General features: G+C 51.4%; 1 protein-coding gene across 1 annotated transcript; it reads left to right on the forward strand.

The window, feature by feature from the left end:
• Positions 1 to 6,953: 6,953 nt before the first annotated feature.
• FRAT1 (FRAT regulator of WNT signaling pathway 1) lies at positions 6,954 to 9,543 on the forward strand. The gene has a single exon (XM_005566102.5). It carries the CDS (start codon positions 7,154 to 7,156, stop codon positions 7,991 to 7,993), a length of 840 nt encoding a protein of 279 aa, XP_005566159.1. The 5' UTR covers positions 6,954 to 7,153; the 3' UTR covers positions 7,994 to 9,543.
• The last annotated feature ends 1,735 nt before the right edge of the window (positions 9,544 to 11,278 follow it).

The following is an 11,278-nucleotide window of genomic DNA, read 5'->3' on the forward strand; positions in this document are numbered from 1 at the left end:
GGAGCCTGGGAGGTTGAGGCTGCAGTGAGTCATGACTGAGCCACTGCATTCCAGCCTGGGTGACAGAGTGAGACTGGTCTTAAAAAAAAAAAATACTGAATGATGGTACCCAACCATGTGTCTCCTGACTTACAGCTCTGTCGATACTGTCGCAGGCGTCCATGTGGACACCATGCTACTGTGGATCTAAGACTGCCTCCTCCGCAGTGAGCCAAGATCACACCACTGCACTCCAGCCTGGGTGACAGAGCAAGACTCCATCTCAAAAAAAAAAAAAAAAGAAAAAAAGAAAAAGAAAAGAAAAAAAAAGAAAAAAAAAAGAAAAAAACACTGCCTCCTCCAGACACCTACAAGCAATCATGTGGCAAGTCTGAGCATCTACTCTTCCATTCCCATTGCCACCCAGGTAGCAAGGATGGCACAGTCCCAGAAATGGAGGCACTAACTGCTTCAGCCTACATGGAGTCATCATCATGGTCCCTGAGACTTGGTCCTAACATGGCCATCTTTTACCTATGATCAACACACCATGAGGGGGCCGGGCACGGTGGCTCATGCCTATTATCCCAGCGCTGTGGGAGGCTGGGCTGAGCAGATCACTTGAGCCCAGGACTTCAAGACCAGACTGGACAACATCACAAAACCCTGTCTCTACAAAAAAAATCGCAAAAATTAGCCGGGTGTGGTGGTGCACACCTATGGTTACAGCTTTGGGAGGCTAAGGTGGGAGGATTATTTGAGCACAGGTGGTGGAGGCTACAGTGAGCCATGATTGTTCCATTGCACTCTAGCCTAAGCAACAGAGTAAGACCCTGTCTCAAAAAAATGTATGTATGTATGTGTGTGTATATATATATATATATATATATGCATACACACACACAGAGACACACACATACACCCCATGAGAGATTTATTGACCCTTTGTCTTCCCATCTCTTTGTTCTTTTGCAGGGGATAGAGACCAGGTCTTGTTATATTGACTGGTCTCCAACTCTAGGGCTCAAGTGATACCCCTGCCTCAGCCTCCCAGTGTTGGGATTACAGGCATGAGCCCCGCGCTTGGCCTCTTCACACTTGATTCCTGTTCTAATGGTAGATCTTGCTGCGCCTATCATGACCCAACATCCATCACAGAGGTTCTCAATCACCAAGCTGCCAGCCTGAGCTGTAACCATAAAAAATAATCCCATGCTTCTCTGCCCTTGGTGTTTCTTGGTTTGTGGCAACATGCTTGACATATTGCCACATGGTATTCTCCTCATGTGTCTGTGTCCAAATTTCCTTCTTTTTATAAGGATACCAGTCCCTTCATTAGGTCCCACCCTAATCCAGTATGACCTCCTTTTAGTTTGATTACATCCACAAAGATGCTATTTCCAAATAAGGTCACACTCACAGGTTCTGAGTAGATAGAAATTTAGGGGAAGCTACTCAACCCAGTATACTATTCCAGCCTCCAACCTGAGGGCTGCATCCCTCTGAACTATCTCCCTAACCTAGAGACCTTTCTCCTTTTTTAAATGACAAAATATCCTCAGGAAATGCTGTGTTAAATATACTAAAAAAAAGGCCGGGCGCAGTGGCTCACCCCTGTAATCCCAGCACTTTGAAAGGCCAAGGCGGGCGGGTTACTTGAGATTAAGAGTTCAAGAACAGCCTGGCCAACATGGTGAAACCCCATCTCTACTAAAAATACAAAAATGAGCCAGGCATTGTGGCAGGTGCCTGTAATCCCAGCCACTCAGGAGGCTGAAGCAGGAGAATCCCTTGAAATCAGGAGGCGGAGGCTGCAGTGAGCCGAGATTGCACCAGATAGCAAAACATTCTACACTGCTCCATCAGTGTTAGCTCCGAAGCCATCTAGTCATTTTAACTACTGGCTTCTAGACCCAACTGTTCTAATTCCCACCCCCACTCCCCACTGTCTAACCGGTGGTTTATCTTTCCTGCCTAGTCAGCAGCTTCAAGACATTTTTAACTTTTGCCTTCCATGGCTTCCTCAGTTGCTAATCTACTGAAATATGTTTATTTTATTTTATTTTTTGAGATGGAATATCACTCTGTCACCCAGGCTAGAGTGCCGTGGCACAGTCTCGACTCACTGCAACCTTTGTCTCCTGGGTTCAAGTGATTCTCCTGCCTCAGTCTCCCAAGTAGCTGGGAATACAGTGGTCTGCCAGCACGCTCGGCTAATTTTTTTTTCTTTTTCTTTTTTTTTTTTTTAGTAGAGACAGGATTTCACCATGTTGGCCAGGCTGGTCTCGAACTCCTGACCTCAGGTGATCCACCCACCTCAGCCTCCCAAACTGCTGTGATTACAGATACGAGCCGCTGCACCTAGCCTACTGAGAGGTGTTTAATATCTCATTCTCATCTCTTAACACCTCAGTTTGAGTCCCCTAATCTCTCTTTTTTTTTTTTTGAGATGGAGTTTCACTCTTGTTGCCCAGGCTGGCATGCAAGGGCGTGATCTCGGCTCACTGCAACCTCCCCCTCCCGGGTTCAAGTGATTCTCCTGCCTCAGCCTCCCAAGTAGCTGGGATTACAGGCGCCCACCACCACACCCAGCTAATTTTGTGTGTATATGTGTGTGTGTGTGTGTGTGTGTGTGTGTGTGTGTGTATGTGTTTTGAGGCAGAGTCTCACTCTGTCACCAGGCTGGAGTGCAGTGGCACGATCTCGGCTCACTGCAACCTCTGCCTCCCAGGTTCAAGCCATTCTCCTACCTCAGCCTCCTGAGTGGTTGGGACTACAAGAGAGTGCCGCCATACTCAGCTAATTTATTTTTTGTATTTTTAGTAGAGATGGGGTTTCACCATGTCAGCCAGGATGGTGTCAATCTCCTGACTTCGTGATCCACCCGCCTCGGCCTCCCAAACTGCTAGGATTACAGGCGTGAGCCACCGCGCCCGGCCGAGTCCCCTAATCTCTTGAATTTTCTCAGTACACATCCCTCTTCCCCAGTCAGCTGAGCCTCCATTTAGAAGGCTGGGAGGCAATGAAAGAACTGGTAAAGAAGCAACCCTGGGGCCAGGCGCGGAGGCCAGGTGTGAGCCACCGCACCCAGCCCAGCCCAATTTCCCCTTTTGTTTTTCTAGACAGAGTCTCACTCTGTTGCCAGGCTGGAGTGCAGTGGCACAATCTCAGCTCACTGCAACCTCCACCTTCCTCCCAAGTTCAAGCGATTCTCCTGCCTCAGCCTACCAAGTAGCTGGGACTACAGGCATGAGCCACCACACCCAGCTAATTTTTGTATTTTTAGTAGAGATGGGGTTTCACCATGTTGGCCAGCATGGTCTCAATCTGTTGACCCTCGGGATCTGCCCGCCTCGGCCTGCCAAACTGCTGGGATTACAGGCCTGAGTCACCCAATTTCCCCTTTTCTATGGCTTATTGTTTCTAACACTTTATTGTAAAATTTTTCAAACAGCCAACAAAATTGAAATACGCTGTTACCCAGCACCTAGATTCTAGTATTTTTTAAATTGAGATATATTTCACATAACATAAAATTCAACATTTTAAAGTGTACACTTCAATAGTTTTTAGTTCTGTATATTCATTGTGTTGCACAAACATCACCACTAATTTCAAAACATTTTCATAACCCCAAAAAGAAAACTCTTAACCATTAGCTGTTAGTCCTAATTCCCCCCTTCTCCCATCCCCTGGCAACCACTAATCTACCTTCTGTCTCTATGGATTTGTCTATTCTGGATGTTTCATATAAATAGAATTACACAATATGTTGCCTTTCCTGTCTGGCTTCGTTCACTCAGCATAATGTTTTCAACATTCATTCCTTTTGTAGCATGTATCAGTACTTCATTCCTTTTTATGGTGAATAATACTCCATTGTATGAGTATACGACTTTTTTTTTTTTTTTTTTTTTTTTTTTTTTGAGACGGAGTCTTGCTCTGTCGCCGAGACTGGAGTGCAGTGGCCGGATCTCGGCTCACTGCAAGCTCCGCCTCCCGGGTTTACGCCATTCTCCTGCCTCAGCCTCCCGAGTAGCTGGGACTACAGGCACCCGCCACCTCGCCCGGCTATTTTTTTGTATTTTTTACTAGAGACGGGGTTTCACCGGGTTAGCCAGGATGGTCTCGATCTCCTGACCTCGTGATCCGCCCGTCTCGGCCTCCCAAAGTGCTGGGATTACAGGCTTGAGCCACCGCGCCCGGCCGAGTATACGACTTTTGATTCATCCATTTATCAGCTGATAAATATTTGGGTTGTTTCCACTTTTTGACTATCATGAATAATGCTGCTATCAACATTTGTGTACACATTTTTATGTGAACATATGTTTTCAATTTTCTCAGGTATATAGCTAAAAGTAGAATTGATGGGTCATATGGTAACATTAACATTTTACTATACATGTTTTATCACATATCTACCTATCTAACTATCTTTCTAATCCATCTATATTAATCCTCCTCACATTTTAGTGTACTTTGGAATAAATTGCAAACGTCAGCACACCTCACTCCAAACTCATCAGCATGTCTATTACTAGAATTCAATCTTTCTTTACAATTTATTTTCTTCATATAAAATTTACAATCTTTTTCTTTTTGTTATTTTGTTTTTGTTTTTGTTTTTTTGAGACAGGATCTCTCTCTGTTGCCCAGGCTGGAGTGCAGTGGCACAATCTTGGCTTACTGCAACCTCTGCCTCTTGGGCTCAAGCGATTCTCCTGCCTCAGCCTCCCGAGCAGCTGGGACTACAGGCGTGAGCCACCATGTCCAGCTAATTTTTGTATTTTTAGCAGAGATGGGGTTTCACCATGTTGGCCAGGCTGTTCTCAAACTCCTGACCTCAGCTGATCCACTCACCTCAGCCTCTCAAAGTGTTGGGATTACAGGCGTGAGCCACCGCACCCAGTCTACTCAATGAGTTTTAACACATGCCTAAACCTGTGAAACCCAAATCAAGATATCAAGATTTAGGCCGGGCGCGGTGGCTCAAGCCTGTAATCCCAGCACTTTGGGAGGCCGAGGCGGGCGGATCACAAGGTCAGGAGATCGAGACCACAGTGAAACCCCGTCTCTACTAAAAATACAAAAAATTAGCCGGGCGCGGTGGCGGGCGCCTGTAGTCCCAGCTACTCAGGAGGCTGAGGCAGGAGAATGGCGGGAACCCGGGAGGCGGAGCTTGCAGTGAGCCGAGATCGCGCCACTGCACTCCAGCCTGGGCAACAGCGTGAGACTCCGTCTCAAAAAAAAAAAAAAAGATATCAAGATTTAGAACATGTCCACCCTCCTGCAAGTTCCCTCTGTCTATTCAGTGTCAGAGTGTCAGTCCTGCCCCTGCTCTACCTTTTTCAAAGGCAACCAGTCTTCTGATGTTTTCTCCACTGTAAGTTACTTTCCCTGTTCTAGAACTTCATATAAACAGAAACTGTTTGAGAAGAAATGAAATGAAAGCAGAAATGAGGTATATCTGCTTCTATCTGGCTTCTTTCACTTAGCATACTGTTTTTAAGCTTCATGTTACTGCTTGCAGCAATATTCAGTCCTCTTTGTTGCTGAACTGTTTTCTGTCATCATCCTGTGTGAATGTACAATAGGTTGTTTGTCCATTCACCTGTTGATGAACACTTGGGCCATTTCACTTTTGGCTTTTATGAATAAAACTCCTTTGATGTGAGCCAACATCGTGCCACTGCACTCCAGCCTGGGTGAAAGAAGGAGATCTGTCTCAATTAAAAAAAAAAAAAAAAAGGCAGGGTGCAGTGGCTCACGCCTGTAATCCCAGCACTTTGGGAGGCCGAGGCAGGTGGATCACCTGAGGTCGGGAGTTTGGGACCAGCCTGACCAACATGGAGAAACCTCATTTCTACTAAAAATACAAAATTAGCCGGGCATGGTGATACATGCCGGTAATCCAGCTACTCAGGAGGCTGAGGCAGGAGACTTGCTTGAACCCAGGAGGTGGAGGTTGTGGCAACAAGAGCGAAACTCTGTCTCAAAAAAAAAAAAAAAAAACAAAAAACAAAAAACAAAAAAAAAACGACTAGCAACTAGCAACCTAGGCCGGGCACAGTGGCTCACCTCTGTAATCCCAGCACTTTGGGAGGCTGAGGCAGGTGGATCACCTGAGGTCAGGAGTTCGTGACCAGCCTGGCCAACATGGTGAAACCCCGTCTCTACTAAAAATACAAAAATTAGCCGGGCGTGGTGGTGGGTGCCTGTAATTCCAGCTACTGGGGAGGCTGAGGCAGGAGATTTGCTTGAACCCAGGAGGCGGAGGTTGTAGTGAGTGGAGATGAAACCACTGCACTCCAGCCTGGGCGACAGAGCGAGACTCCCTCTCAAAAACAAACAAACAAACAAAAAAGACTAGCAACCTCCTCCTCTCCAGCAATGCCAACCCCAGTCCAGGCCCCCATCCGCCCAGGATCTCGATCAAGAAACATTAATCCGTGGCCTTTCTTTGCCATTTCCAACTCTGCCACCTCCATCGCACGACAAGGTCCCCTTCTTCCTTCCCATTCCCGTCAGTTTCCCTAATCTCCGTACAAATCCCTAGCCTGACTCCCTTTCCTTTCCATCCTCACCAGACACCCGCATGCTGGACCTCAAAAGCGCAAACGCTAAAACCCGGTTGAGTTGACGCACGGAGAGAAGGGGTGTGTGGGTCGGTGTGTGTGTGTTACTGTGTGTGTGTGCTTGTGTGTGGAAGAAACCAACAAGGTCCACGCTGGTGTCCATTTCTGGAAATGCCAATCGCGCCCGACTGCGGGAGCCAGGATCAGGTCCCCAGGGCGCCCTTGCAGACAGCACCCTGAGCGAAGGAGCTCAGAAGGCAGTCCGGCTTCACCCAGACCCCCAGTCCCGCAGAAGCCCCGTCCCCCAGCGGCACAGCACCCCCTCCCCGGCGCGGTGGTAGGGCCCAGCGCGACGTCACCCATTGTTTACAAATCAACCCGAGCCGGCAGGATTCCGGCTCCCGCGGCTGCAGGCGCGCGGCTGGAGTGACTGGCGGGCTCCGGCTTCCGCGTCCGCCACGGCCCCTGCCCCGGCCCCGGCCACGGCCCCGGCATCGTCTTCAGCTCCGCGCCCGCTCCGCCGCGGCCCACCGCACCCGCCGGCAGTCGAGCCCCCAGCGACGCCCGCACAGCTCCGGGTGCCCGGACAGGGGGCCATGCCTTGCCGGAGGGAGGAGGAAGAGGAAGCTGGCGAGGAGGCGGAGGGGGAGGAAGAGGAGGAGGACAGCTTCCTCCTGCTGCAGCAGTCGGTGGCGCTGGGCAGCTCGGGCGAGGTGGACCGGCTGGTGGCCCAGATCGGCGAGACGCTGCAGCTGGACGCGGCGCAGGACAGCCCGGCCTCGCCGTGCGCGCCCCCGGGGGCGCCGCTGCGGGCCCCGGGACCCCTGGCTGCGGCGGTGCCGGCGGACAAGGCCAGGCCCCCGGCGGTGCCGCTGCTGCTGCCTCCCGCGTCGGCTGAGACTGTGGGCCCGGCGCCCCCTGGGGTCCTGCGCTGCGCCCTGGGGGACCGCGGCCGCGTGCGGGGCCGCGCTGCGCCCTACTGCGTGGCGGAGCTCGCCACAGGCCCCAGCGCGCTGTCCCCACTGCCCCCTCAGGCCGACTTCGATGGTCCTCCGGGTGCTGGCAAGCAGGGCGTCCCGCAGCCGCTGTCGGGTCCGTGCCGGCGAGGATGGCTCCGGGGCGCCGCCGCCTCCCGCCGCCTGCAGCAGCGACGCGGGTCCCAACCAGAAACCCGCACAGGCGACGACGACCCGCACCGGCTCCTGCAGCAGCTAGTGCTCTCTGGAAACCTCATCAAGGAGGCCGTGCGAAGGCTTCATTCGCGACGGCTGCAGTTACGTGCAAAGCTTCCCCAACGCCCGCTCCTGGGACCTCTGTCGGCCCCGGTGCATGAACCCCCTTCACCTCGCAGCCCTCGCGCGGCCTGCAGTGACCCTGGCGCCTCCGGGAGGGCGCAGCTCAGAACTGGCGACGGCGTTCTTGTCCCTGGCAGCTAACACGCCCGGGGTGCCCACAGCGCCGGCCTCAGACTAGAGGGCAACGGGTTCCCCTGAGGGCTGCAATTCTGCTCAGGCTGGTGGAGAACTCTGGCTTTTGGAAGTGGGAGAAAAAAGCTAAAGACGAGGAACAGAAAAATCGCGAATGTTTCGCGGGTAACTGGGGTTGAGGGCCAAAATATTTGAAATGCAGAACTCGGCCCTATTTAAGGCGGATTTTACAGAGCGCACCCCAAGCTTACAAGTTAGTAGGATTCCTTATTTGGAGTGACCCGACCCAGCCGCGGAGCGTGCAGTTCCGCGCAGCCTCTCAGTGCCCTCCAGCCCCGCGACCATGTGGCCACAATCCACGCTTCTCCGGATCGCGGCGCGCCGGAACTACTGAGGATGATGCCAGTTACTTGCTTTACCTTTTCAGGGCTGGCTCCTGATCCACTTTGGGGGAGGGGAACATGAGTAGATAATTTCAGGGTGCACCCCAATCTGCCAGACTTGAATATTTTCAACACTTAAAAAAACCATCTTGTGTCTTTGGAGGTGCTGCTTAATATCAAACACGCGGTGCCATGAAGGGACCCTTTGAGGGTTGAATAGGAGTTAACCCCTGCGCTCCCTTTGCAACTGTCTGCCTTTCTCAGAGTGGTGGGGGAAAGGCTGTACGACACGGGTGGGGACAGGAGGTGGGGGCGGGGGGTATTGAATGGTGATGGAAGGGTAGAGAGGCGCGGAGTGAACCCCACGCGCTCTCTAAAGTGTATTTTCACAGCCGGCCTGCCTCTCCTCGGGTTCAAGGTCACTGTTTCCTGGGCACGCACTGGGTTGCGGGACAGAGTAGCCGGATTCTGCCCGTGCTCGGAGAAGAGCGCAGTGTTTTTTGCAAGTGCTGGAGTCTCCTGAGGACACGCGCGCCGCCGCCACCGCGGGTGTGGGAAAGCGCGGACGTGCTGGGCGTCTGCTTCCCTAGGCGACCACCGCCCCTGGCCGCGCTCCGGGCTTTCACGGAAACTCCCGAGACGGAGCCCCGGGTTCCTCCTCTCCCACTTGGCTCTGCTGTCCTACTCAAGCGGGTGGCTCTGGGATCCTGGGGGCCTGGGTTGGGGGCTAGGGAGACGCCATGTGATGGGCACTCCAGGGACACACAGCCTAGCACAGCAGCTTATAATGGGCTCTCTGGGGCCATTTGCAATAACAGCTGCAATTCCCTGGATAGCGGAGTTGATTTCCTCCCTCTGCCCCTCCCCCAGCCATGCCAGCTGGCCTTTGTAAGTGCAGGAAACCGAGTAGAAAATGTGACCCTCCAAATGGAGAAGCTGCAGGCTTTGCCATTGTGAACCATGGTGAAGTGCTTGGAACATACTGTTCACTCACTCTAAAGGCGCTGAGACTGTGCTGTTGTTCTCGTTTTTATAGTCAATGGCTTGTTCATCATCCAGATGTGGCTACTGACATATCTACACTTCGCACCGGAGTGTCTGGAATTGTGGCTATCCTGATTATAGGATTTTAACTTAACTGAAATGCCTGCTTTGAATAAATGTGTTGGGTTTTTTGTTTGGTTTTATTTTATACTTGCCATCGGTGAAAAAGATGTACAGAACACATTTCTCTGATCTCCATAAACATGAAAACACTTGAAATCCCTGTCAGCCTGGCTTGCGGATGGTAATTAGAGCGCCTTTGTGTCTGAGCAGCTCACTAGCTAGACAAGGTCTCCGCAGCTGGGTGTGTATTGGAGCTGGCATGAAATTAAATGAAAGTGAGGTCAGGTTTTGGACCAATCCCATTCGTTAAAACCTCAGAGCCTTTTGGATTACTAGTCAGTGATGGAGATGTGTTATAAAGCTGCCTCTATTAGCAAAGGACATCAGATCAGCCAGTCACTGCAGACTGGGAGGCTTATCTTTTTTTTCTTCTTCTTTTCTTTATACTATGGCCATTAAGTGCACTTGTTCCACAAGGTGGGCCTTAAGGCTGGGGCAGCTCTTGATTAGGGGGCTGCTTGAGCCTGGTGGTAGGAAAGCTGGGTGGAAACTTACAAAAGATTCCTCTCTTTGCCCCTGGCACATTTACACCATTCTGTCCCTAAGCAGTGACATAAAAGCCCATGTCTATCCTTATAGTTCTGACTTACTTCAGTCTGTTCCCTCATGGAAGGAGCTAATTTCCTCCCTCTGAGGAAAGAGTGCCCAGATTTTAAGTCCACTTCTTTTTTTTTTTTTTTTTTTTTTTTTTTTTGAGACGGAGTCTCACGCTGTTGCCCAGGCTGGAGTGCAGTGGCGCGATCTCGGCTCACTGCAAGCTCCGCCTCCCGGGTTCCCGCCATTCTCCTGCCTCAGCCTCCCGAGTAGCTGGGACTACAGGCGCCCGCCACCGCGCCCGGCTAATTTTTTGTATTTTTAGTAGAGACGGGGTTTCACTGTGGTCTCGATCTCCTGACCTTGTGATCCGCCCGCCTCGGCCTCCCAAAGTGCTGGGATTACAGGCTTGAGCCACCGCGCCCGGCCTTAAGTCCACTTCTAAAGTGGGAAGGGAACCTTGGACAAGTTGCTCTACCTCTGGGGCTTCAGTTTCCTCATCCATACAACCGGGATAATGAACTAAAAGGTAGGCCAGGCCCGATAGCTGACACCTGTAATCCTAGTAGCACTTTGGGAGGCTAAAGTTGAGGACTGCTGGAGCGCAGAAGTTCAAGACCAGCCAAGGCAACATAGTGAGACCTCATCTCTCCAAAAATAAATAAATAAATGGCCGGGCACAGTGGTTCACACCTGTAATCCCAGCACTTTGGGAGGCCAAGGAGGGTGGATCACGAGGTCAGGAGTTCAAGACCAGCCTGACCAACATGGTGAAACCCTGTCTCTACTAAAAATACAAAAATTAACTGGGCATGGTGGTGCACGCCTGTAATCCCAGCTACTCAGGAGGCTGAGGCAGGAGAATCGCTTGAACCTGGGAGGTGGAGGTTGCAGTGAGCCAAGATCACACCATTGCACTCCAGCCTGGGAGAAGCTCTGTCTCAAAAAAAATAAATAAATAAAGGCCGGGCGCGGTGGCTCAAGCCTCTAATCCCAGCACTTTGGGAGGCCGAGACCGGGCGGATCACAAGGTCAGGAGATCAAGACCATCCTGGCTAACACGGTGAAACCCCATCTCTACTAAAAAATACAAAAAAAAAAACTAGCCAGGGGAGGTGGCGGGTGCCTGTAGTCCCAGCTAATCGGGAGGCTGAGGCAGGAGAATGGCGTAAACCGGGAGGCGGAGCTGAGATCCAGTCACTGCACTCCA

This window comes from Macaca fascicularis, chromosome 9 (assembly GCF_037993035.2).
Source record: "Macaca fascicularis isolate 582-1 chromosome 9, T2T-MFA8v1.1".
NCBI lineage: Eukaryota > Metazoa > Chordata > Mammalia > Primates > Cercopithecidae > Macaca > Macaca fascicularis.

Coding starts and splice junctions, on each gene's coding strand:
- FRAT1 (XM_005566102.5), top strand. CDS start 7,154: ATGCCTTGCCGGAGGGAGGAGGAAGAGGAAGCTGGCGAGGAGGCGGAG.